This window comes from Eulemur rufifrons, chromosome 25 (genome assembly GCF_041146395.1).
Source record: "Eulemur rufifrons isolate Redbay chromosome 25, OSU_ERuf_1, whole genome shotgun sequence".
NCBI classification, from domain to species: Eukaryota; Metazoa; Chordata; class Mammalia; order Primates; family Lemuridae; genus Eulemur; species Eulemur rufifrons.
Genome location: NC_091007.1, coordinates 1,187,903 through 1,215,808, shown reverse-complemented (window position 1 = coordinate 1,215,808; position 27,906 = coordinate 1,187,903). Strand labels below are relative to the sequence as shown.

General features: G+C 45.4%; 1 protein-coding gene across 3 annotated transcripts; it reads right to left on the bottom strand.

The window, feature by feature from the left end:
* LOC138375334 (aldo-keto reductase family 1 member C15-like) lies at nucleotides 1–27,906 on the bottom strand. 3 transcript variants are annotated; one of them, XM_069458831.1, is made up of 10 exons: nucleotides 27,852–27,906; nucleotides 23,253–23,542; nucleotides 20,962–21,129; nucleotides 19,973–20,089; nucleotides 18,898–18,975; nucleotides 17,972–18,094; nucleotides 15,474–15,583; nucleotides 14,480–14,645; nucleotides 314–396; nucleotides 1–58 (listed from the first exon to the last, which is right to left on the bottom strand). In XM_069458831.1, the coding sequence occupies exons 1-10, from the start codon at nucleotides 27,889–27,891 to the stop codon at nucleotides 16–18; spliced, it is 1,218 nt and encodes a 405-aa protein (XP_069314932.1). In that variant the 5' UTR covers nucleotides 27,892–27,906; the 3' UTR covers nucleotides 1–15. The 3 variants fall into 3 exon arrangements, with proteins under 3 accessions (XP_069314932.1, XP_069314933.1, XP_069314931.1); XM_069458832.1 differs by lacking the exons at nucleotides 1–58; nucleotides 314–396 and adding exons at nucleotides 10,512–10,726; nucleotides 12,547–12,629 and having other exon boundaries at nucleotides 23,253–23,466; nucleotides 27,794–27,906; XM_069458830.1 differs by lacking the exons at nucleotides 1–58; nucleotides 314–396 and adding exons at nucleotides 10,512–10,726; nucleotides 12,547–12,629.

Genomic DNA, 27,906 nt, shown 5'->3' with positions numbered 1-27,906 from the left:
AGAGGGAGGCTGTCCTCAGTATTCTATGGGGAAAGGATAGTCTTTGTGATCTGAAGTTCTAAAAAACAAACCAAAAATAGAAACAAAGAATGATTAGTTTTAAGAGAAACATTTAAATGATATAGTTATGTATTTTTAAACTCACTATTGTGTAAAGTTAGTCTTTGGCTTCACTCTGTGGCCCATCTTCAAACAGAAGGGATTATGATAAGAAGGTTTAGTTATTCAAAATGTACATAACAATTACCTATTCAGGAACCAGTCACCCAATCTGTATATTGCTCTCTCAATTTTAAGAAGGAGACATATTTACATGGGGAATGTGGCCAATCGGAGATTCCTGTCTAGGCTGACCATGGCCTTCATATCTTCCTCTGTTAATTCAAAATCAAACACCTAGAACCAGAATAAAATGTTCATGGAAAATTTAGTTCAATTCACATTTAGTGGAGCATACGTGACCTACAAAGCACTGTAGGTGCTTACCTGCAAGGACACACAGAAGTAAAAGAAACACTTCATTAGACACATGGAGTTTACCTGAATCACAGCCTAGGTTCCCAAAATGCCCTTTGATTTTGATCATTTGACTGGTGCTGCCTCAGCCTGGGCTACCCTTAGGACACCTTGGAATATAAACTGCATTCATTTTATGGGAGTAAAGGACATCCGGGAAGATTTACAAGGTATAGATAGCAAAGAATTTTTCCCATTGCCCCTTCCCGAAAACCAAATCATTTGTTCTGCATACCCCACCAACAAGGGAGCCACCTGGGCCGTGGGACTATTAACGTTATCCACATCACGGTATAATGTTTCTGAGTAACCACTTTTCTTCCCTCTAAAATGGTATTCTGACTCCTCCACCCTTTCATTGCCTCAATACACCGAGGAACGTGGCCCCTTCCACAACGCCAGCTTCCTGCACAATGCCGGCCCCAACCCAACTGTGGGGCTGGATCAGAGGAAAGGGAAGGGTAGGCCACTGAGTGATCCCAATGTGCCAGCAGGGTGAGGGGTCAGTGGGACCCCAGCCTCTACCCCCACAGGAGTCTCTCCCGAAGCCAGGAGAAATCAGCCACACAGTGCCAGCAGGGATTCTGACTGAGGGAGAGCTGGGGCCGGCAGAGGTTGGGATGGGGCGGAAGAGGGGATGAGGGAAAGAGTGAGCAGTTCTGCCAGACCTCCTACCAACCAAGGGCTGCTTTATGCAGCAGGACTGAAGGGCGCTCTGGGGCCTGGCACACTGCCCTGGTGGCTCTAAGGGACCCTAGCACTCCTGCCCGGCTTGGCGCCCTCCACCCCTCTCCCAGGCTGACCCTGTGGACCTGGCTCCTGACTCCTCCCAACAGGACAGGCACCTGTTCCCAGCCGTCTGCTCACATCTGCTTTGCCCCTTGGGTGCCACGTCTGCTGCAAGCAGTCTAACTGCCCAGGAACGGCATTGCCCCTCAGTGTGCACAGACCTAGTGCAAAGCAACTTGTGCACAGCACCTTGGCTGTGCCCTAGGGGAGAGGAAGCCCTGGGATGGAAGGAGCCTGGGTCCCTGGGTCACCGGTGCAAGGTCGACTGCCAACTCCTATGGTGCAGAGGACTAGGCCTCTGCTGTGTGAAGCCACAGAGATCCTGGGGCTGTTTGTATGGGAGTCAGGCTGCCTCACCTAACACACAATCCAAAACCCGCTAACGTAAAAGAAGGAAATTACCTACCTGGATATTCACTTTAATCCGCTCTGGGGTGACAGATTTGGGAATCACTATCACATCCCTCTGGATCTGAAATCGGATCATAATCTGCAATGAAGGAAAAGTCCAATGTCACACAAAAGAAAATACCATGAAGTCAAACCTAAGTTATTTCCTAAGAGTGAGTTTGATTGTGCAGTAAAAGTCCTACAGTCAATCATAGCAGGAGCTGTTATTACAAACTCTTTTGTTCCAAAACATCTTCCAAGCAGTCTGTCAGCACAGCGGTAAGGACGGCAACCAGCCAAGGAGGTCAGAGGACCTGCCCAACCCTTCATGGGAATTCCTTAACCTGCATCCAATCCCCTAAACAAAATGAACCTTAGAACAAGAAGACTATAAGAAATGACTTCTCTGGTTCATTTCATGCTCGCTGTGTGTGCAGTCAGTGGGGTGGAGGAAGAAGGCCTGGGAACTCATCCTCTGTGTCTAGACAGGCCAGGTGGCGAGAGTGCGTGGCTGGAATGAATGGGAGAATGGCTGCAACCAATGAGCTGCCCGAGGTCTTGATAAGTCATCAGCTCCTCCAGGAGTGCTAATCCCTTCCCAGGAACTGCCACGCCCCAGGACTCTGGGAGGACGTGGAGTGGCGAATTTCCCTTTGGGACAGCCCTCCCGAGTACCTGAGCTGAAGACTTGTTGTGCTTCATCGCGATCCTCTGAATCACAGGGTCCTCCAGCATGTCAACCCCCTCACTAGAGAGACACAGCACAGGGTGGTGAGCCAGAAGATCCAATGTGGATGTTCTTCTCTTTAAAAAAATAAAACCTTCTCCAAAATGAAAGGTTTATTATTTTTTGATTGCAAACATGCTCACTATAGGAAATTTAAACAATGCAGAAAAGCACACACATCACCCCAAATTCACTGTCTGAAGATAAGCGCTGCTCACATTTTGGTGACTACAGCTACGCTACCTCACTTTTCATGTGTAGTTTGTGTTTTTTCTCGAGAACCAGGTGGCAACGTCAGAGCACACCAGGCAGTGGGTTCTCCATGCTTGGACGTGCCCCTCCAACACTTACGGACTCTGTGACTTCTCTGCTTTGCACTGCAGGACCTAGCAGAGTGCCTATAGCACCATTAACCAACATCGTTGATGGCGATGAGAATCTCAGGAAAGTTCACGCCAAATACTATGAAGTTAACACTGTGAACATGTGGAACACTTCCGGTAAGAGATTTTGAAGATTACCACAGAGTCTCTGCCCTTAACATCTGCCCAAGCAGGGGCAGGCCCTAACAGCTCTGGGAGCCATGTTTTCAACAAACATTTATTCCTATGGAACAGTTTTTCAAGCTTTGGGCTAGTCACAGTCCTCAAGTATCCCGAAGGAACCAAACAGGGCAGGTTTTCTTCCCCTCTCCCTCGGATGGCCGCCCACTCACTCCACCAGGGGCTCCTCTGCTCCAAAGCCCAGCTGTGGAGTGTGACCCAGCCTTGAAGGGACACCCCAGCTGCTACCAAGTTCATGCCCCATTTCACATGGAAAACACACAGGTGATAAAATCCAAATAATTTTAGACTTTCTGGGACTCCTAATGAGTCCCAGGCACTGAGCCAAGGGCTGGGAATAGAATGAGTAAGATGCCATCCCTGCACTCAGGTAGCTTTGAGTAGTGAAAGAGACTGAGAAGAAAATTGTGACAAAATGGGATAATGAAGGCTGTGCACAAAACATGAATAAAAAGGGGACAGGAGGACTTCCTGGAAGAGGTGCTGCTGGTCTGAACATTTGATCAGAAACCAAAGTTAGCCATATTTTTAAAAAGATAAGATTTCTGAGTAAACAGAGACTGTATTCAAAGGCAGAGACTAGAAAGAACATGTTCTGTCCAAGGAATCACAACTTTATGTGGTTGATCCACAGAATGGTTGCAGGGAGGGGGAGAAACGAGGTCAGAGGCCAGCAGAGGCCAGGTCAGCTGCACCTCACAGGTCATTCCAAGACTGGGAGAATTTTTAAGCAGGAAAGTGACACAGTCATACGGAGACAGCTCCCTTCAGCTACTGTGTGAATAATGGATTGGAATGGGGTAGATTGGGTGGGGTGGGTTAAGGGCTCCTCTGATAACCTTAGGGAATTCTCACTCAACCAAGGCAGTGCCGGTGACAACAGAGATCAAGTGACAGAGTCCAAGTTCTCTTGCCGGAATCATCAACAGATCCTGGTGCTGGCTGGACTGGGGGCACCCAAAGGGACGGTTTCCAAGTTTCTGGCTTAGGTGGCTGAGTGGGTGGTGGCCCTTTAGCTGATCGAGGGAGCACAGCACAAATTGTAGGTCCTGGGGCATTTGTATAACCTGATGACAGCGACAGCGAGGTCAGGGGACGTCCTCACAGAGGTCAGCAACTAACAGATGTGCTGGTAGGGTGCTCAGACAGGGGTCCCCTCAGACTGGCTACATCCCTGAAGAGGCCCCACCCCTCCCAGGGTAGCCCCGCCAGAGCCATCTCTGGCTTCCAGTGACAGCTCCCTGCCTTCAGCCCAGAGGCATGAGAGCTATGGACAGCCTCTGAGGCTCCTCCGTACCCCACCCACACGTTCACTACACCTGTCTCCAAGTCTCCCAGTGAAATGACAGGGACACGTCTATTTCCCACTAGGACCCCGACTTACACAACCACTGACCATCCTTACCATGAGCCACCAAGAGGATGGTAAGTGGTCACAGACACATTTCTGGACTGGCAAAAATCAATCAGATCCTTCTGATTAAGATATGGGTGGCACTCAACCTACAAAAAGAATCACAGTTTACAAACAATGCCAACCACTAGGTGTGCTAGAAAAGCTGTAAAAGGGAAGACCTATGTCTATGTCTTGGCTGTTACTGACTAGCTACGAGGCCCATCTCGAGGCCTGAGTGCTTTTGTCTGAGAGAAGGCTAGACTAAGCAATCTCCAAGACTCCAGGTGCTGTCAAGGTCTCTGCGTCTGTGGCCTTGTGGACACCTACCTTATCTGAAGGCTCCAGTATCACCTGTTCAGCAAGGCCGTCCCTGAGCATTCAGGCAAAATCTGCAATACTCCATAGCTCCCATGTCCTTCCCGTCCTGTATTTCCTCTACAGCACCTATCATTATCTGACATCTCATATATTTTATTTATTTGCTTATTGTCTATCTGTTGTCACCAGAACTTAAGCTTCATGAAGACAGGGATTTTTGTCTGAAATTTTTTTCTGTTCATGGATGTCTCCCCAACACTGAGAACAATCTAGACATATAGAAGGTACTAAAAAAAATATGTTGAATGAATGCATGAAACTGGGGAGTTGATACATGTGACAACTACATGTTACAGGTGACCCCAGTGAACATTTTAAGAAACTGGAGAGCAAGATTGCTGTCTCTTCCATATTCTTCTAATTCTCATGTACATTTCCATATTCAAAGTAGATTTAAAATAAATAATCATTTAGCATGAATTAAAGAGAACTGTGAATAGTGCCTTTGCTCTCAGGAACATGCTAAGTTCTATATTCCTGGGTGGCCACAACCATACCAGAAAACAGATCCTCCACCCCACCTCGTCTACCCAGACTATACAACAATCATTCTCAGGTATTTAAAGTGCTGATCACCTGGAAATACTGACACAAAAAAGAAGCTATTATGCATATAAACATATGTATAAACTTATGTATATAAGACTTTAAAAGAAGCAAAAGTAAACTATGTTAGAAGTCAGGTCAGTGATTGCTCTTTGTAGTGGTGACTGGAATAGGACACAGCTGAGTTTCTGGAAGGCTGAAGATAGTTTTTCTTTTTCTAGGTGCTGAATACTTGAATATGTTAACTAGTGAGAATTCATTGAACTATGTATGCTCTTTATGATGCACGTACTTTTCTGTATCTATGTCATGCTTCAATTTTTTCAAAAAGCATATTTATTGAAGAAATAGAAAATAGAATGTGATGCTCTATTCTTAACACTCCCAAACTGTAAACTACTCAAGTGCCCATCAATAGTAAAATGGATAAGTCCATTGTGGTATGTTCACACAATGGAATACCACATGGAAATGTGAATCAGTGATCTACAATCATAGGCATATACGGATGAATCCAATAAACACAATGTTTGGAGAAAGAAGCCAGACACAAAGGAATTTATAATGTATTATTATTTTATTTTTATTTTTTCATCTTACATTTGCATGTTATTTTATACAGATAGCCTCTTCAGCATACATTATCTCAGGCATCTGACCCATACAACCACACTTTGTTATTGAAAAAATTCATCTATAATGCTGTTCAAAGTATTTCCTGCAGGGCAGGTCTGGTCATGGTAAATTCCCTCAGTGTTTGCTTGTCTGGAAAAGACTTGATTTTTCCATCAATTGTGAACTTAGTTTTACAGGATACAAAATTCTAGGCTGGCAGTTGTTCTGTCGAAGAAGATTGAAGATGGGGCCCCATTCTCTTCTGGTTTGTAGGATTTTCACTGAGAATTCTGCAGTTAGCCTGATGGATTTTCCTTTGTACGTTATTTGTTGCTTTCGTCTTGCTGCTTACAGAATTTTGTCCTTTATTTTGAGTTTGGCCAGGTTGATTACTGTGTGTCTTGCAGATGTCCTATTGGCTATGAATCTTCCCGGTGTTCAATGTCCATCTTGTATCTGGATGTCTGAATCTCTGGCCATACCAGGGAAGTTTACTTCAGTAATTCCGTCAAATCGGTTTTCCATGCTTTTAGCTTTTTCTTCTTCTCCCTCAGTGATACCTATAATTCGAATGTTAGTTTGCTTCTCTTAGTCCCATATCTCTCTCGGTGATTGCTCAGACTTTTTTATACTCTTCTCTTCCTCTTTGCATGACTGGGTTATCTTAAGAGCCTTGTCTTCAAGCTCTGAGATGCTTTCTTTTCCTTGGTTTAGTCTGTTTTTGGAGCTTTCTGCTGTGTTTTGAAATTCCCTAAATGATTCTTTCATTTTTTTAAGTTCTATTATATCCTTCTTTATGTTGTTTAGCTCTTTAGCAACTTCTTCATTGATTTCCTGGAAAATTTTTTGGCTTCTTTTTGTTGGTTTTTAACTTTCTCTCAATTCCATTCATCTTATTTGCCATCTATATTCTGAATTCCATTTTTGTCATTTTGGGAATTTCTTTGTGGGTGGAGTCCACTACTGTAGCTGCACTCGCATCGGTTGTGGAAGCCTGCGATTGGCAGCCACCAGATCTCTGCTGAACCTGCTCTCCAGTACAGTGTCACTGCACACACTCTGAGCAGCTGCCTGATCAGCCCAGAGGTCTGCAGTGGAGGAGGGAGACCCCTCACAGCTCAAGGTACCTGCAACTTTCATTCCTCTCTTAAAAAGCAGTGCCCCCTTGGGTTGCTTCCATTCTGCCATCTTTCTCTCTTCCCAGTAGCGTGAATTACACTGGGACCCCCGGCTTAATCTTTGAGTTGGTGGGTGGTTCTTGTACGAATCAGCCAAACCCCGTGTGTTTGAGTCAGTATATGTGGTAATGAGCTATACAGTTGTTCTCCCTGTCAGTGGTTGATGCTTGCAGGAAAGAGCCAACTGCAGACGTGTTCTTTTGTGCCTGTAATAGGCTCTAGTCCCTTAGAAGCAGCACTTGAATGCCCTAGGCAATGGGGGAGGGCCCTGTAGCTCCAAGGGATGGCTTGTTCTCCAACATGGCAGAAGTGGGTTGAGGAGCCAGGCTGGGCAAGGTTAGGCTGGGCAAGCCCGGAAAGCTCCGCCAAGTAGGCTCTAATGTCATTTCTCAGGCTCCTTCTGCTGGGAGGGGGAGCCAAAGCAGCCTCTCCAAAATGGAAAGACTGCTTGTGGGGGAGGGTCCATCTGTAATTCACCAACTGGCTATTCAGAGTAAGCTCTGTCCCTCTCTCCCTACTCTTGCCCCCATAGTCTCCTGCCAGTGTCTGTTTGCAAACAGGTGCCAAAATCCACCACACTTAGGAGCAATGGCTCTGTTGGCTGAGAACTTCACTTCTGGGGACCCATCCTAGTATGACAATGCGACTTTCCTGTGGGGGGATGGATGTTCCATCAGATTGCTGAGGCTCAGACCCACACTGTATTCTCCCTGTCATGGGCCGCCTGCCTACCAAGTCAAGCTCCTAAATCTTTTCCTTGTGCCCCCTAGCAAGGCCTGGGGGCACAGGACCTGGCCTGTGTGTCTGACCTGCTGGCCTGTATCTCTGGGGAGTGCTGGCAGGCAGGGAACTCCAAGACTGGGCATCCCTGCGTCCACTGTAAGTCCTCAAGGCGAAAGGTGTGAGCCCCACTGTCTGTGGAAATCTCAGACTGGAGGATGTGAGCTGGGGAGATGGGGCTGGTCCCGAAAGTCTTGGCTCAATCTGCTCTCCTGGCTGCAGTGGTCAGGGGAGGAAAAGAGTCTGAATGGAAGACAGCCAGGACCCCAGCTCCTCTGGTCCCTCTCCCAGGAAGGAAGCCTGCACAGAGTGTCCAGTCTAGTTCTCCACACAATTCAGTGGTTGCAGCTGCACTTGGGCTTGTAAGGGTGGAAAAGCTTCCAAACAACTAGGTAACCCACTGATTACCAATGGTGTGTGGGAAGGAGAAATGCAATTCCCCCTTAACCCTTCACTGGAATCCGAGCCTCTCTGGGGTTTGATCCTGGCCAGTATCTTTTCTTCTTTTTCCTTTTCCTGTTCTGCTTTGCAATTTCCCTCTGTGAAGAACCCAGCAGGCTCCAGCTCTTATTCCTCTGAACTACATCTGAGCTGTGCCCACTCCTCCCTCTCCTTTATCTGAAACCCCTCCTTCCCTCTGGGACACTCCAGCAGGCGATGTCTCTAGTCAGCCATCTTGCCCTCTCTCCATATTAATCTTTCAACTGTATTAAGTTAAAAATCTAATCCATGCTGCTAGAAATCAGAACAGTGCTATGCTCTGCAGGGGTGAGGTATTGGTTGTGCTCTGTTTTTTAAACTGGATGCTGGTCACAGAGCTACACTCAGTTTATGAGAATTTATCAAGCTGCAATCTCACATACGCACTTTTACACTTTACTACAGTAGTCCTTTCCTCACAAGTCATCTCTCTGCACTAAAAATGAAGCATCCACACCTGTTTCTGCAATCTGTGAGCCTAGTGTGAAGGCATCTGGTCATCTACGCCTTCCTGCTGCACTCTGCATGGTCTGGAGGAGGTAGAGGGAGGTCTATGTTCCTCTTACGAGGGTAAGGTGCCTGCCAGGACACTTCTGAACACACCTGGTAAACCTGCCTGTAATCACTCATGGAGGACCAAAAGCCAGCTTACGCCCTACCTGCCAACAGTACCACCTAACCAGAACCATGTGAAAGAAGCCACTTCCCTACTCACCCCATCACTTGCCTAACTGCTACCATAAGTCATATCTGGACAGCCACTAGAGGAGAAGAATGCCTGTTTCATGCCTCACCATCCTCCCATTTCCAGAAGAGCCATATGGAGGTACTAGCTGGGAAGCCACCTGCACCAGTTAAGCCCTCTGCCACTTCCACCAGCTCACCTGGTTGGTTATTGGCTTGAACCTCAACCCAGGCTTATTCAAAAGCCTCTCAAGCTGTTCGTGGCTGAAGTTTGACACCCCAATGTCCTTCACCAGCCCCGCGATCACCAGATCCTCCATGGCCTATAAGAGAACAAAGAATTCTGTTGGGTGTGTAGGTGCTGTCTACTCCATGGATAATCTACACTGCTCGGCAACTTTGTACAGTATTCTAAAAGTAGCTCCATCTCATATTTTTAAAATACTTTACCTAAAGCTTGAAAAGATTTTTTGAACTCAAGATCTAATCTCAGTTCCATTTCTTACTAACTGGGAGAGGCTGGGCAAGTTACGTGACCTCACTAAGCCTCAATACCTACATCCTCAAGAGGAGGACTGCATTGTCCCTGTCACAGAGTTACTTTAAGCATTATGTGAAATCATGTGCAGAAAGCATTTAGCTAAGGATGGCATCTAGCAAACACTCAACACATTTTAGCTACTCATCTTCCTATTACTCTGAGTATCTGTTGATATGGTGTCTGGCAAGTATGTCCACTGCTGATTTTACTTGCTCACCTTTCTTTCCACCTAGATACTCATGTTCTTAAGCACACTGATGGATCGTCATTCTATCCTACCCTCACCATCTAACATTTTAGGGCACTCAAAGGCAGAGCAACCTAAATCTTTGAGCTATTCACTGATCAGCAAACCAGGTTGGCCCTCAGCTGTAGGAAGAATGTGGCCTCATGTCAGTGTCAGTGGTCGGCATTCATGAAGAAAAATGCAACAGATATTAAATACTTTTGAATTGGAGAGTTTTTTTTTTATTTCAGAATGTTATCGAGGTACAAACATTTTGGTTACATACAATGCCTTTACCTCACCCAAAACAGGGTTACAAGTGTGCCCTTCCCCCATAGATTGTGCTCCCCATCCATTAGTTCTGAGTTTACCCACCCCCATCACCCTGCTCTCACCTGAACTGTACCCAGTGAATATTACCACCATGTGAGCCCCTTAGTGTTGACCAATTAGTACCCAATTGATGGTGAGTACATTTGTTGCATGTTTTTCCATTCTTGTGATACCTCCCTTTGAAGCATAAGCTCAAGGTCTACCCAGGATAATATAAGAGGTGCTAGTTCACCATTGTTTTTTGTAGTTGAGTAGTATTCCATGGTGTACATATACTATATTTTACTAATCCAGTCATGTACTGATGGGCACTTGTTCTATATCTTTTCCCTTTTATTTTCTAAGGTTTTTGTAATTTATATGTATTACTTTAATAATCAGAAAAAACAAACCACCTCATTTTGAAATCTTTGTTATTTTATCAGTGCAAAAATGAAAGGAAAGCAACCTGAAACTACAGACACTGCTTCCTAATCTCCTCGGCCAACTGCAGACATCCTCGAAGCAGGAACTTCTGGTGGTGATATGCAATGTCTCATGGTCAATATTCTTCCAAAAATGGATAATAAGAGTGATCAGCAACACTGAAAGAGAAGAGAGGAAATTCATTTACTAACTCTTTCTCCATGCTGTCAAAGACAGGGCTTGTCTGAAGATTCAGTCAGGATGGGCTAACCCCTGAATTACAGCCACGGCCCTCTTGGTACCCAGGCACTCCCACACCCCAGCTCCCTGTTCATGGGCAAACTCCACATACTTGCCCAATTCCCACATTCCCATGCAGGTAAGTTCCAGAGTGACGTACAATTTGATTTAGATTGCAAATTCCAAGAGGGAAAAGAAGCAGGGCTGAAGTTGAAGTCGATCCAGCCCCAGAGCACCCGCTGTCCTGAGATTGGGGGATGGTGGCAGTCAGGATGGTGTGGCTCTTTTCCACGCGCTCATTCAACACTCAAGTGCTGGGCACCCTCAAGGACACAGGGCCCCTCCAGCAAAGAACTTTTAATTATGGGAGATAAAAGAGATATCTCTAGTAACCAGACCTATAGAATGTGACTACTGTTTTCTTAATTATTATTTATCAAAATGTTTGTGGTTCACCGATTAGTATTGTTCTTTGTTTTTCTTTTTGTATTTTTTCTTGTATCTGTTTCAGAATCGTCTTCTTCAATTTAATGTCATCGAAGAGTACCTTCCCAGCAGTTCCATGTGCCAGGAGCCGTGTTACCCACACAGGCCAGAATGGTGAGTAACACGAGGCACTCAAGGTCTAATGAGGCAGATCATAGACTTACACTGAAGAGCCTTTGGGTATGGAAAACATACTTCCCACATTTTTCTCACTCAGAGTGTCTTTCTCAGAATCCTGGTATTGCTTTCCAGAAAGGAGTGGAACCTTTCAGATCTTTCTTGGGAGACCAAATCTTTATTCTCATCACTGAAATTTTATTTCTCCTTTTGGGCGAAGTCCCCTCCAAACTCCTGTCTGCCTGATTACTCTTCTTTCTACTGAACCCAGAGACCCTGCAGTGGTGGAACCAGAGGAATGTCATGTCTGTGAATAAACCAGCGTTCCAGAGGTAGACTTCTGAGGGACTAAGGTGATGCTTCAGTAGCAATCTGGACTTCCAGATCCTGAGAAATTCCAGAGGATCTTATCTTGGTAAATGCCACTGGAGACACATCAAGTCATTGACACTCGAGGGCTGATTAACGTCATGATCCATTTACAGTGCAGCTTGGTGAGATCACACAGCTCAGGAAATGGGAGTTGTGATGGGTAAAGAAAGCCGAGGAAGAGAGAAACTGGAACAAATGGGTGGAGTGTGAGGGAGGGAAGCCAATGAAGGAGAAATGCCGCTGGATGCCAAGGGGAGGAGAGAAGTGGGGCTCACTGCCACTGCCCTGGGCCCCGGGCACACTGACCCTCCTGGGCCCCTCCCCAACACAAATGTCAGAATCATGGCCCATGTAGCCTTGGCATACAGAGAAGGATGGGCCAGGCTGGATTCATTATTATACATTCATTATTACTTTACTAATTTTTTCGTCTGATTTGAACATAAATTAAAGACACAGCATTCTCATGGGCCCCTGAAAGCATCGAGGGAAGTAGGTAGGATGGCTTCCAGTCTAAGGGGCAGTGGCCCTGGGTGCAGGACCCCAGACAGAGGTAGCGAGGGCACCAAGAACCGGACACTCAGGTGCAAACTTTGGCAGGTTCCCAGACTCACACTTCTGTGGGGCAGAGACTGAGCCCTGGAGGAAACCTGTGGTCTGGGAGCTACAGGGAAGCTCACATTTCACGCCTACACCCAAAATCAGGCATGATTTTCTAATTTATGGAATCTTGTTCCTCTGTGGACCTGCATGATACAGAAAACAGTGTGAAATAGTCACTTACAAATCGAATTTAGCATATCGGAAATTTCTGTTGAGGCCGTCGATGGCTTTCATGTCCTCTGGAGTCAATTCAAAGTCAAACACCTGCAAAAAACGAGAGACTCACATTGACCTGTGCCCAGGGAGGACGTCCCAGGGGGCAGGGACAGGAGGACATCAAGGGACGCATGGTCCTTGTCATCGGCCTCTGGTGCAGGTGGCCTGAGGCATCTTCTGCGTGAGCTCTGCCCTCTCCTCCCAGCCCCTGCTGCTCTGCTCCCCTTCACAAAAGAAAGATGCACAACTCATCAATTGGTAATGCTGCCAAGAGAACTGCTGGAGACAAAAATAAAATCATTTATTTCCAAACACGGGAATGATCTGGGCAAAATTCCCTGCTGCCTTGACTTGAACAAAGGTTGTCAGGTGTTTTCTTCCTCACAGCCCATAAAACTTGAGCCAGGCTTGGCCAGAGCAAGCCTGGGAACATGTGACAACCCCTCTCCAAGCAGCGGTTGGCCTCAGGGAAAAGCATTTCCTGACCGACTGCTTCCTCACACCACTTGCTCATCTTGGGCACCCCAGACAGTGCCTATTTCCAGCTGTGTTTACTCTTCCCTACAGAAGACCCTTTCTCATTGATCTTTGAGACACACAGATCTCGTGTCCAAAGAGTTCCCCTTTTGAATAAATCTCTCAAACTTAAGTTCAGATTTGTTTTCTTTCAACAAGTTATAGCCCCTGGTGGAGAGTCTTTTAATAGTAAAACAGAGAGAACTTTGTCAAAAAGTACTAATTTTATGTTTCCTGCAGGAGACAATTTCATCAAAACCCAGGACCCTATCTAACTATCTATAATCTCTCTACCTATTTAATGTATTTTGCTCTCTCTCTCTCTCTCTCTCTATAGCTATCTTTCCATTATGCATCCAACCATCAGTTTACCTGTTATTCTTTTTGAAAATATACTCCAGAAGTAGTATGGTTGTCATGGGGGCATCTATTAATATATAGAATTAAATGAAAAAAACAACATAAAAAATATAAGATTTTTTTCTGTATGGATTAACAATGAAATTTAGATTTACCTACTCAATTTTTCCATGAATTAATAAACTTAATCTATAGCTACATTTTGAAGCAAATGAATTGTAAACAATAGGTTTCAAACATCAGTTTTTAAAAAAATATGAAACTTATGAAGAAGTTTCTAGCTGTCATCTTAATATGGGAAAAAGTTAACACAGTCTTTCAAAATAATTTTAACTTTCAAAAGAAAGTAAGTTGAAGACCACTGATTGATCTAAGGGGACAGAGTGTATATGGGGAAGGGTAGTAACTTTACTCATTGGCTAGTTAATTTGGTGAGTCTAAAAGCAGATATCCGGCGTCCTACCTGCCAAAAGCACTGAGAAAAGGTGGTCATTCATGACACAGAGGGGGTCGTTCCCTTCAGGGTCTCACATTAGAGAGAGGATGCTGACATGTAAGCCAACCAACGGTAAGTTAATAAGGAAAAAACTCACTAATGGAGCCATGCCTAATACCATCGTGGTCACAAAATGTGCCAGGGTCTGCCAATTGTTTAGGAAAGCAGCTAAATTTATTTGATTTTGACCTTAAAATACAAATGCGGGTATGTTAGCTAGAGAAGGTGAAAGGGAGGAACCAGGGTGCCTAAAGTACATTACTGTATATTGATAGAAGAATTCCTAGAACTGATGAAAATAATGGAGTGGAAATTTGCTTAGTGACACAACCAGTAAGGGGCAAAGCCAGGCCTAGAGAAGATAACCTGAGGACGCTGAGTCCAGAGCTCTCTCTTCCTGCCCTTCCATGCTGTTCCCTCCTGTAGCACACAGCGGGGAGCCATGGGAAGGTGTGAGGGGTGGTGCATGTTCCCCTGCAGGAGAGACCACTCAGTACAGCTCCCCTGGCTCACCCTGCACCTGTACCTGGAAGTTCTCTTTGATTCTCTTCTCACCGAAGCTCCTGGCCAGGACCACCACTCCCCGCTGCAACTGGTAGCGTAGGGCCACCTGGGCTGGGCTTCGATGGTGGTTCTTGGCAATGGCTTTCAAGACTGGCTCCTCCAAGAGATGTGGGCTGTCACTGTCCACCCTGACAAAACAAAAAACAAAAGACAATAATATAGAATGTGAAGAATTTAGGGTAGTAAATTGAGAGTTTGCTGCCTTTTTTTCCCAAATTCCCTTGAGAATTTAGAGTAGATATGATATAGTATGAATACAAATAGTCCCATAAATATTCATAGAGATTCACCCATAATTTAAGGAATCTGGAAACAACTAAATTGTCCATCAGCACATGAATGGATAAAAACATGGGGTATGTCTGTCCATAGGAGGGAATGTTACTCAGCAATAAAAGGGAAAGACCTACCAATAGTGTCAACTATTAAAGCATGGTTGGATCTGACAGGCAGATGCAAAAGTAGCCAGACACAAAGGAACAGATATGATGTCTTTCACATCAAGTACTGGGACAGGCAGAACTCATCTCAAATGAAGAACAGAATCAGAAAAGTAGTTCCCTAGAGGGACAGAGGCATTGTCTCAGAAGGAACACAAAAGAACCTTTTGGGAGACAATGTTTCTGTATCATGTTAGGGTTACACAGTATATCATTTTGTCAAAAGTGTCAAGCTAAGCTATATGTATCATACTTCATGTAAATTTTCCTGAAAATCATCTGAAATAATTATATTTGAGAGGGGTTGGAAGTTGGTTAATATACAGATGAAACCAGAGAGACAGAATATTGGTGACACTGAAGCTCAAGGACAGTACATGGGAACTCACTACTCTGTTGTGTTTACTTTTTGGCATTTGAACTTTCTTATAATAAAGTGTTAAAACTTTGTCTTAAAAAGCGTGTTTCATCCTCAATAGAGTTGTTGAAATAGGTTAACTCTGATATTTTTATTACCACTTTGGGTCTCTGGTGGATCCCAGCGCACTGTAGGCAACTAGAACAATGTCCTTGGACTTGCAGAACTCTAGGAGTTTGCTCTGGTTGAGATAAGGGTGACATTCCACCTGTAATTTTCCAAGAAGAAAAGGTGTCAGAATACAGGAGCCAGTAACCACAAGTCAATTGAAAAAATGCTTTGGAAAAATATCAGTTATCACACTGAATTATCATAGTTACTGTATTTTTCACATTGGTCAATTTTCTCATCACCTTCTGAAATATTACTACCTTTAAATACTATCAGTTGTGAAGTGATATAAGAGTTTTCTTCTTCTTATTTTTCTATTAGAATTGTAAACTGACTGTAATCCTTTCTGCTAAAATTGTAGCCATCAAATGCCATTTGTTACCCTACGAAAAAAGATTCCTCAGAGAAATAGTTGATTCCAGTTCTGAGTGGGGAAGTTACAAGCTGAACCTACAAGGATTTTCACTCAAGAAAGCAAAGAAGGTGAGAAAGACAATGAGGCGTGCCAAGGCCCAGGAGCTCACTTGAAGAGGCTCCATATGGCCAACTTTGTGTCATTTGAGCATCAACAAGATTAGTCAGTATAATGGATGATAACATGGCATATTTGTGAAAATTCATGAATTCACATGGCACTGATCACATGGGATCAAGCCTTTAGCTCTAACCTTCAATTTTCAGGATATACAAGAGCATCATGGCAAACCATACTGTAGGGATCAATTAGCAAAACCCACTGTGTGGGAATCTTTACGGGACAAAAGGCTTAATTTCTTTCATAAATAAACTGAAGAAGACAAAGAGGGAGAGGGAGAGCTAGAGTGATGGAGGAAGAGGAGGAGAGAAGGGAGAGGGTGAAGAGAGAAGACACAGAGGAAGAAAGTGAATCTATTGATTACAAGAGAGATTTAAGAGACATATCACCCACTTGCAATGTATAGACCTTATTTCTATCCCCATTGAAATCAATCAACTATAACAATGTGATATAATCATATTTTAACACTTGTGATGTTTAATGATATCAAGAATTCATTGGTAAATTTTTAGGTGGTATAATGGAATTCTGGCATTGTGTGTTTAAAGATCCATACATTTAAAAACATATGCTGAAATATTACAGGACTAATGACAGAATGCCTGGTTCAAGAGATCCAGAGGTAGGAGCACACACTGTTGAGTGTCCTGCCAGGCAGTGCCTCTTTGTGACAGGTTTGGATGTGAGATCATCATTGCCTAAGTATGGGCACAGGTACCTGAGAAGAGAAGGACTTTAGAGTATTCTCTGTAGCTTCTTAGAGTTTGAAATTTTTACAATTGTAAAATATTTTAAAAGTTATAAAGTAAATGTTTTCATGTAAATTCGCAAAAAACACTACAAAGTTGCCTAGAAACCCAACAGAACCAGACAGCAACTGTAATCATTTTGCAATGCTTAATTTTAGTCATTATTTTGTTTTTAAGATTTAATATTACATAATTTCAAATATGGCAAATATAGTGAGTGTTCTTGATTAACATTATTCCTCATAAGAACCCTGGTTTTGTCTCATTATTCCTCCCTTCCTCCATACCCAGCCTCTGTGCCCCCAGAGAGGCCCACCAATGAACTGGTGATGTGGTCTTGCTTTCTCTGGTTCTGACTGCTTTAGGAAAAGCACAAACCAAGGACACATGAAGAAAACTGTGCTAGACAAGTGTAAAAATTCTTCTTCCACCTTTAGAAACAGCCCCAGAAAACAGTCCCTTGTGCTGAACATGAACTGGGAGACGTGGAGCCCAGCTGCCTGTGGGGACCCGTCCTGCAACAGCTGTGAGGGAGCAGCACAGACAAAACACCTTCCTTTCGAGAAAGTCTCTCCCAGCTTCTAGAGCAACCAAACCCCAAACCTTCTGTACGTGACTTCACTTCTTTAAATTTCAAGCCAGTCTGAATTTGGTTTTCTCTTTCTCACAGTTTGAAAGCATCCTAGCTGACAGAGTAGCAGGTAATTGTCCTGTATGCTGTGCATGCAGTATGATCGCATAAGCTTTTCTTTTTGCTGTTAGTCTTCATAATATTCCAGCACAGAGCTCCATGAAGCCATTATAAATGTAATCCCCGCCCTATTCCGTTTCATGCTATGAACAGTCCCTGGGAGAGTTAATCCATTTCTGTGACTTTAATTACCATCCGTGAAGCAACACCCCCAAACATCTGCATCTCCAGCCTGGACCACCTCCTGGGGTCCAGACCAGGGCTGCCATCTGCCAGCCCAGCGTCTGAACCTGGCTGTCTCACAGCAACCTCCAACCCACCTCCGGGTGATTGAAATCATGCTCTTCCCACTGCACTCAACCTGCTCCTTCCCTGGAATTTCCTATTTCAGGAAAAGGAACTGTCATTGCACAGTCGCCATCAAGACAGGAAGTTGGAAACATAGCTAAGGAGGAAGTGTGTGCAGAGCAGAAGGTGAGAGGAGGCCCTGGTGGGCTAAGGGCGCACCTGGTTGCAGGTGGGCTTGTACTTGAGCCCTGGTTTGTTCAGGATCATCTCCAGCTGCTTGTGATTGAAATTGGACACTCCGATGGACTTGGCTAAACCCAAGTCTTTACACTTCTCCAGGGCCTGGGAGGAAGGAAAGGTGTGGTAGAACTTTAGTGGAGTTTGCTCTTTTCACTGGTCGTTGCACTTTTTAACAACTGGAAATCTGGTTTATCACATAGAACATTAGGCAGAATCCACCGCATTTATCACTTGAACACGTATGTTATACTGCACTTCCTTGCTGTGCATACATATTTGCCTCCTTGGTTCTATTTCTTGCACACACAGGAGGACAAATGGACGTGAAGATGCTTTTAAATTCCCCCACTTCAGTGCTACCTATTTTGCTGTCAGCTAGGCAACGTTCTTTAACTAATCACACCATGGCCAAGGGCAAAGGAAACCCTCAGATTTTGCTAGTAGAGGGTTGTTACCTCCTCTCTTCTAGAATAAACTAAAATGAAAATAAAAATAAAAAACCTATGGGGTGGGCTCTGTCAGGGCAGGTCACTCTCCTTGGTGTACAGTCCTCTCTTTGGCTAAGTCAGGCTGTAGCTTTGCCCGCCCTCTGTGGTGTGTTTACCTGTCCTGAGATAAAGCACATAAAACTGCTTTCGTGCTTTCTTTCTGCTGACCCTTTCATAGGGCTCACATCCTCAACCTGATCTCGGGGGTAAATATTAATAGATGTTGACATTAAAAATAGACCTTAGAGGTCATCCCGTCACCTCCCTCACTTTGCAGTTGAGAACACAAGGTGCAGAGAAGTTCCAGGACAGGTCTGAGGTCAGGCAAGGGCTGGAGCAAAACCCCCTCTCCTCTGGCTCCCTCCAGTCACTCCTCCCTCACCACACCACGCCTGCTGGGTCTGTAGCAGCACCTACCTCCCATGTGTCACGAATGTCCACAGTGTCGAATATGAGTTTCCCACTTGCGTCCTCTGGCATCAATTCCTCCCCAGGCTGGACACAGAGAGAACAGAGAATAAAGAAGAACATTTTCTCTAAGAATCACCTTTGTGAGACCTAAGGAACTTGGCCACACAACCTTCAGGAGGCTGTGATTATTAATCAGAGTGTGCACATGTGTGGACATCAGTGCGTGCATGTGTGAGTCAGCGTGTGCATGAGTGTGCACACGTGTGTGTATGCATTGATGTGTGAGAGTGCTTGCCAGTGTGCATGTGTGTGAGGAAGGGAAGACATGGGGGAAAAGGAAGATCAGAATCTTCTGAGAGACTGCAGAAAAAGACTCCCCCCAACGACCTCCACCCTCCTACCCCACACAGCCCTCAACTTCAAGAATGAAGTCTTCCCTACAGTTGGAACTTAGTCCATTTCCAAGGACAGGCTGGTTTGGAGGATAGAACTTACCATAACTATTAACCAATGTGTTTAGCTCCAGTTAATGATAAACCAACTCTGAGACAGTGAGGACATTTGCCCTGCTCAGCAAACATCCACTGTGAGGGGAGGTCAGGTCAGAGGAGCCCAAAGGGGCCCCGTTGTGCAGTATGTGCCAGCCCAGGTAGCTCTATCCTCTCTGGGCTGAGAGGTACACACGGGAGAGACCTTTCCCCTAGTGAGGTGGGGATTTCCCATGGGTCTCTGCAGTCTGTAGTAACTCAACACTCCTGAGGACCCTGACTGCCAAGGGCCCCAGACAGGAGCACCTTCACTCAGACCTCTAGGGCAATGCCTTCAACTCTCCAAGGTACGGGCAGTGAGATTATGGAACCTCAATTCCTCCAAAGGCTGGAGAATGAGATAAAAAACAGACCTGAGGGTAGAGTTACTCAACTGCCAAAGACACTGATAAATCATTTAGCAGTTCTGTGCATCTCACTGACCTCCCTCTCTCAGCAAGGACCCAGTAAACCAGGCTGGAATGAGATAACTGGAGGTGCTAGTAACAGTCAGGGCACAGCCATGGACATCACAAGGAAAATGACGAGCTGACCTTCAGAGCACATGGCATATGAATAAGGAAGAGATCCACATAGTCCAGTTGGAGTTTCTTCAGAGATCTTTCCAGTGCTGGTTTAACCAATTCTGGTCGAAAGAAATTACCCCAAAGCTGCAGTGAGCAAAAGAAATGAAAATCGCTTAAGATTTCACATATTTGGGAACTAAAATTAAACATCACACTCAAAAATTGAGAAGTGAGTAACAAACCACTGTGGTGGTCTGAAACTGAGAAGAGCTGGGCTACATTTATGCTACTCAGGATAAATCAGGTCCCAGATGGAATACTGGGATCCACCTGAGCTAGTGCAATGTGAAATCATGAAGAAAGCTTAGATGGGGCAGGAAGGGCAACCCCAAGTGCCGAGGGTTAGAAGAGTCGGCCCCTGAGAGGAGTTGAGACATAGCAGGACAGGGGCATGGGATCTCCTGTCTGTGTAATAAATTCCTAAAGCAATTCTGCTGAGCTATCACATCCCACAAACAAGTTGTCATCGGTGAACCCTACATAGCACTCAATTGTAGAGACCTAAGCTCTCTTTGCATCAGAAGCATGTTTTCTACCTAGGAAAACTGTAGGAAGTTTGGGAAACTCAATGAGGAATTGAGAAGGAATGTATTTGCTAGCCTGGCTCCTTTCTGTGTGTGATGTCTCTGCCCCACTGGATATGTCCCTAGAGAATCTGCTGAGGAGTCAAGGGAGTAGACGTGCAGTGGCTTGGTCAATGCACACAGCAGTTCCAGAGGGTAAGTGTCATTATTCTCATTTTACACGAAGAATGTCTTATGTTTAGAGAAATGGAAGAATTGTTTTTCCCCTTTAACACATTTCAGAGCAAAGCAAGCCTTTTCTGTGTTTCAAGAATGTGCCGCTACAATATTAGGAAGGAAATAAATTATTCAAACTGAGGTCCCGCTTGTTAAAAAAAATACCATATCTGAACATACAGTGGGCTCTGGTCACTCCCTGCACAGAATGCTCACCTTGGTGGTGTAGAATATGTCCTCTCTCTTCACGGTACCATCCGCAATCTTCTCTCGAATGCCTTGTCCGACCTCATTCTCATTTTGATAGGCGTATGCTGCATCGATGTGTCGGTAACCTACCTCAATGGCCACTTTGGTGGCCTCGCCAGCCCTGCTCTTAGGAATCTATAAAAGAGAAGTGAGAAGAGTGAAGTAATGTGTTTCCTCAGTAGCATTTGCACCAAGCAGTTTCTGTGGGCTCCTGGCTCCCTGCTTGATGGAACTGGTGTCAGTGATAAGACCTGTACTCTGGGGATGTCAACTAAATCCTAGCACAACTTCAAATCTGAAAAGAATTAGTGAAATGGGCTGTACCCCGGAGCCTGGGAAACTAAGTTCCATTCAATACAAATCAATTGTATGGGAATAGCTAACAGACAAACTTCTTTCCCTAGTGGGAGAGATATTCTAAGGCACTCAGTAGAAAGGACCGGTCTATGCATGCACACACACAAACACCCCCCCCCGCCACCACACACACACACACACACACACACACAGACACACACACACCACAGCATCAGTTTTCGGCTAACGATGGGACATGAGTCCATAACATCCATTCTTTCCAGATTATACCCAACTGGTCCCTTCAAGTCATTCATGATTCCTTTTTATTCTTCATACCCAGGTACTCTCATTCAGCATTTATGCAACACTTTCAATTGCCTCCTGTGTGCCTGACATCTCAGCTTCTAAATTGTCTACAACCAGGGACTGGTTCCCATGGGGCAGTTATGTGAGGCCGTCCCTTGGTCAGAATCAGAACTTCTGCATAAGGTCTGAGAGGAGAACGCCGGAGCCAGATCCCAGAAAACACACACTGAGAGCAGCCAGACGCAGAGCAGAAGCCCAGAGAGCCAACTGCCACTCATCGGCACAGCTGGTTCCCCCAGGACATAGACCTCGCCTCACCAAGCTGGCATTGCCTGTGGACAGTCATGATGATGACATATCCAGGGTCTGCCTCAAACTTGTAATGGTGCACGATCTAATGACCAAATCTGAGATACTGCATATCCATGCTTCCAGAAAAAGGACGAGGTGAGACAAAGGACGGCACGGTGCACACACAGTGGGACGTGGTTCCCTTTTCTGCAGGGCCGCAGTGTAACTCGCTGCTGGTGTGTAAGGGAGTCACATTTACCAGGAAAACACAGAGTAGCGGCTTCTATTTCACTTTGGACCTTTTGTACCATCTGAAGTGCAAGTCCATGCATGTATTAATTTTATTCTTGCAGGGGGGCGGATCAAGGCAAATGGGAAATTTGGTCTATTCTCTAGATTTTTCTGTATTAACAACAATCATAGAAGTTGCATATACCATATGTAACACATCTCTTAAGCTTAAGCCATGATAGTGTATAAAAGGAGTGGTTACGCCATTGAAAACAAACTGGCCTTGTCTGATGGCTGTTATCTACTGAGGTTTCATGCCGGATTGTACCGAGATTGAACACACTGTTCCTTGTCATAGGGGGACAATCCTCTGAAAGCAATCTCAAATGCTCCCCCACCTCACCGTGACCAGAGTGTGACCCTTTAAGTTCCCTGCAGTGACCTGTGTAGATGTGGAATAATGTATTTGGTGAAAAGCACAATCGGGCACTATTGTGACTTTATGTCCCCTATGAATTCCTCTTTAAATACCTTACGGTGGAAATCAGAGAAGGCTCTTAGGTGCCAAAAGGTTTGCATGTTTGAAGTTCTCTGGCAAATCCTTCATCCCCAACAGACTCACAGGAAAGCTGCTACCACGTAACCATGTCAACACCCCTCCTGGCCCCTTTGCCCTTCGAGTTTCTGACCACGAGTACAGCAGCAATGGTCAGGATGACAGAGGAGTGCAGAGACAACAGAGTGAGTTTAGGACTATACAATGCAGGAAACAATAACGGAAGTCCTTACTTAGGAGACTTGTTGAGGAATTAAATAAGGAAATGCATGGAAAATACTTAACATACATGGGAAGCATTGGATATATATTATGTAACATTAATTAGAGTAATAATAAGGATCCTGCAACCATGAAATTATCAACCTCTGACATGCCAGAGTCATCAACGTATCATCCCACTGGGTGAAAAAAGTTCTCTGTGACCTGCAGGGAGGCAAGGCAGAGGTGGGGAACAGAAGCTGCAATGAGTCCTTCCAAGCACCCACTGTCTACCTGGTGCAGGGCTCCTGCCTGAGGACAGCTCTTCAGGGCAATGGCCACAGGAGCCTTCAGCTCCCTGGGGTGCACTTACCGCATCAGGAGCATAAGTGCCTAATCCAAGCACTGGTATGAAGTGTCCATCATTCAGCTTCACGGAGTGACCACGGGTCCGATCCATTGTCGTCCAAGGCCCAGCTGCTCTGACTCTCTTTCCTTCCCTGTCCTCACTGAGAGACCAGGAGGAGACAAAGCTCCAGCTCTCTTTATTTCCACCAACCGCAAGGTGGGTGGGGCTAAGATTCCAGCTGCCAAAGATTAAAAATGAAACTGGAATGAGTCCATTGATATTCTTCTGATTTGACCATGTCTCTGCAGGTACAGCTGAGAGGAAAATCATACGGAAACATCTGTATGCTAGAGGAGTTTGAAGTTTCTCTTCAGCAGTGCTCACACTCGACTCTTAAGTTGAAAAATTAACAATGCCAATTTGTCCTTCATAATTACACCAGACTTACTTTACAAGAAGAAAATTATATGAGACTGGTCATTTGTAAACATTAATTCTGCTAGAGGACCTAAGTTAAGGTCCTCACCTTCTATTTTCTCAGAAATCTCATCAAAAAATACCTTAGTGAGGATCTGTTCAAGAAAGCTGGATGCCTGGTCCCAAGCACAGGTGCAACCAAATGCCCCAGAACAGCCACCCCTACCACTATTGCATGTTCCCTGCATCAAGGCCCCTTCCATCCTCCCAACTCTCTGTCCTGTTTCCTTGAATCTCTTTGGCTAGAAAAATGTGTCTGCGATCAGGGATAATTTTCTGTCTTCCTGCCTTTGTTTCAGTTGTTGTGTCTTTCTGGAAGAGCCTGCTCCCCTCCCGCCTGTTTCCAGCGGCCCATGACCTCTTCCTTGTCCTAAGTGCAGGAGCTCCGGCCTCACATCTTTGGCTTCCCCTGACCTCCTTGTATGAGGCTGACCCCCTTTCCTGTGTGCCCTTGCTTCATTACTGCTCCTGCTCCTCTGTTCAAAAGCCTATTGCTGAAATTACACTCTCAACTAACAAGGAACTTCGGCCAGATAAAAGCTTAGGTGTTCTGTTTACCATTTCTACTGTGCCATGTTCCCCCGACCCGTGTGTGTGCACTGGGCACACTAGAGCCAACCAGGGAACACACAGTGTAATTTATCTAATTTTCAGTCTATCCCTCTGCCTTCAAGGTCATAATGCTGCCTGATTCTATTACTTTATTATTCCATTTAGTTGGATTCAGCCCAATAATGTGTCAGTGATAAATTTCATGCATATACACATTATATTCTATCAGTAGAATTGTTGAATTGAACAGATATGGGGCTAATTTCCATGTCAAATCACAGTAACATTCACTCCTAATGGGCATTAATAGTACCCTCACGATATTCATCACTGTCTTGCACTAAAAGCTTTCCTGAAGTGGACAGACCCCATTTCTCCCTTTCTTGCCTGAGTTAGCAGTCAAGGGACTTGGTCATTGGCAGATAGCGGGCAGGTCGTCTTCACTACAGCCATCCAGGGCTTCCTGCTCCCTGCTTCTCTGCTCATAAAACTTGCACTGAACATTACCCTAAAAGATTGCTGGAGATGGATATTCATGCCTCCTAGCATAAACTTTTCAGAATCCATCTTTCATTTGAATTTAAAGATGTTTTTCCCTGGCTTCCTGGCACCTCTCCTATTTCCTAAGCTTTCTCAAAGGCCACCAAAGGGAAGGGATACTCCCAAGGAGCTCACGACTCAACAGACGAGGAGTTGCCAGGTCGCCAGATGGGGAGACGCTGGAGGACTGTGCCCTGCTGTGCAGGGAAGACACTGCAGGTGGGCGAGGGCAGGAGGCGGCACACTACATAGGGGCTACTTCAATAATCCAGGCAGGGGATGGCATCTGGGATCAGAAAGGCTGTTGAGCAGGACATGAGATGACTTTGGATTCTGGATCCCTGTTGAGGGTGAACACGGCAGGGCTCTTTCAGGGATATCATATGAGAAAGCAGAGAATTGACAAAGGCAAGGATGACTCCCAAATGTTGGTCTTTGTGACTGGTAGAAAGGAGCTGTATTGTTGAGATAATTTAAGGTGTAGCAGGATGGCAGGGGCATTAAGGGATGTTCATCTGGGACATATTGAGCTGGAGATGCCCACTGGACCCTCACGTGGAGAAGCTGAGTACACAATTGAATATTCCAGTCTGGATTTCAGGGGAAAGGGTTGAACTGGAGTTATTGATTTGGGCGTTTACATCCTATTGATGGTGTTTAAAGCCATGAGAATGTCTAACATCATCAGGAATTCTCAATCCATGAAGATGAAAAAGAGGCCAAGGGCTAGGAGTTGGGGCACCCCAGTGCTTAGATGTGAGGACAATGAGGAGAATCCAGTAAAGTGGTCAGAGACAGAGAAGGAAGAGGAAAAACAGGAGACCGATATCATGGAAGCCAAGTGAAGAAAGTGATTCGCACTGTCTGGGGAATAGAAAGGCTTGAAGCTCTGACTCATGGCAGGGGGGGAGCGGCGGGAATGGGTGGCGGAGGCATGTGCAATATACATAACCTAAACTTTTGTACCCCCATAATAAGCTGAAATAATAAAAAAGAAAGTGATTTTAGAAGGATAAAGTGTCAACAATGACAGATGCTGCTGGCAGATTAAGCACGTCAAGAATGGAGAATTAGTTATCCATTTTATCAACATGGAAGTCACTGGGCACTTTATTAAGAACATGACAAGGAGGAAGGAACCCCAGTGGAATGCATTTAAGGGACAGTAGAAATTGGAGGCAATGAATATGGACAAATCTGTCAAAGAATTAAACTTGGAATATATAGAGAAGTGGGCAGAGTCTGGAGAGTATTTTTTTTTTTTTTTTTTTTTTTTTTTTTGTTGAGACAGAGTCTCACTTTGTTGCCCAGGCTAGAGTGAGTGCCGTGGCGTCAGCTTAGCTCACAGCAACCTCAGACTCCTCGGCTTAAGCGATCCTACTGCCTCAGCCTCCCGAGTAGCTGGGACTACAGGCATGCGCCACTATGCCCGGCTAATTTTTTCTATATAGATTTTTAGTTGTCCATATAATGTCTTTCCATTTTTAGTAGAGACGGGGTCTCGCTCAGGCTGGTCTCGAACTCCTGACCTTGAGCAATCCACCCGCCTCGGCCTCCCAGAGTGCTAGGATTACAGGCGTGAGCCACCGCGCCCGGCCTGGAGAGTATTTTTGAGATGGAAAGAGTTTACCTTTTTACTGGGAAGATAAAGGAAATGAGAGGCCACAGCACATGACATGCAATATTTATGAGGATACTGAAAACACTGGGAATGGTGGTAGAATTAGTACTACAAAATGTACCAGAAACAGATGTTAAAATCTACAGGAAGTGATGCAGGGTGCATAACGGCCAAGTCTGACAAGCAGAGGCAGTTTTTAGCGGGTGTTTTGGGGGAGCAGAGAGGGAGATTGGCTAGAAGAGGCACGGAGGAGCACGGACGCCGGCCCTAAGTCCATGCTCCCCGGGGAGACGGTGGGAGAGAACCGACACCTCCTCTTAGGAGCACTGCTGGAAAAGCAGGGTCCTCAAGGCAAACTGGAAGACTGGATTGTAGAACAAGGCGGAAAAGGGGTGGTATTGGCCAGGAATGTTAACAGCAATTGAGGATTTTGAATTCTGTGACGATGAGTCACAGCTTCAGAGGGAACATCAGCAGGGCTGCGGATTTGAGGGACGTGCGGGAAATAGTGAGAAAGGTGCAGGTGCACAGTTTGGGGACACAGACGTGGGGGATCTGGATGGTCTGGGAGTCCTGGGCTCTTTCTATGACTGACATGCACAGGCATGTAGAGGGGGACATTAGCCCTGGAGAGTGGTGCATAAAGGCCCCCTGACCTTGTGAGCCTTGAGGTGGGGCTGTGGAGGGCTCGGGGGCTCTCCAAGAGCAGGCAGAGCTGAAACCTGTTCTTGACTCCTGACCATGGAGAAGTGGTGGCCAAGGAGCAGGACACTGACCCTGGACAGTGCCACTCCCTCTTCTCAAGGCAGACATGTCTGGAGAATTGATAGAGGGGAGATTTGTTTCTCTTACAATGAAGCGCAATGTTCCTTCTAAGGGAAAAGGAACCATCATGAAAAGTAGGGGTGGGTGGATGCCTATGTAGCTTCTCTTTCTCTCCTGCCAGTTGAGGATATTAGAAGGAGAATCTGACAGAAAGAAGCAAGGAAGCTGGAGCACAAACTCTGTGTTCTTCCCTCGGAGGTGAAGGCTCCTGGTGAGGGATCAAATGCAAGAAAATAGTGACAGTAAAGGCCACTGCCCGGGAGAGATGCCAAGTGGAGTGGTGAGGCTGTGTAGAAAAGCCTCAGGGGACACAGGACAGGAGGAGGGGCAGGTCTCTCTCTTAATCTGCACGAGGATGGAGGTAGAGTCAGGATCAGAGAACAAAGTACAGAATTAGGCACCAGTTAGAGCTTTATAATAGTTATGAGATATTGTTGGGTGGTGACAAGGTTCAAAGGTGTCCCGAGACAAACAGACTTATCTAGAGTAAACGGAACTATTTTGTGCAAATGTGTATTGTGCAACTGCAATACATGTTTCTTATACGCACTCTTTTCCCAGGGACTCTCGCGATCTGGTCCGTCCTATGGAGGAATGATTCCACTCACATGTAGGGACGTGTTCCAGCAGTGCCAGCACATTGGCCATATTGATCGGGGCCAC

What these genes read in the sequence shown, in the direction of transcription:
- LOC138375334 (XM_069458831.1), bottom strand. Translation starts at nt 27,891, where the DNA reads ATGGCCAATGTGCTGGCACTGCTGGAACACGTCCCTACAT. An exon ending in ACATATTCTACACCACCAAG is followed by an intron (nt 20,090 to 20,961) that starts GTGAGCATTCTG and finishes TGCTCACTGCAG; the next exon opens with CTTTGGGGTAATTTCTTTCG. An exon ending in CGATTGGCCACATTCCCCAT is followed by an intron (nt 59 to 313) that starts GTAAATATGTCT and finishes TTTGTTTTTTAG; the next exon opens with AACTTCAGATCACAAAGACT.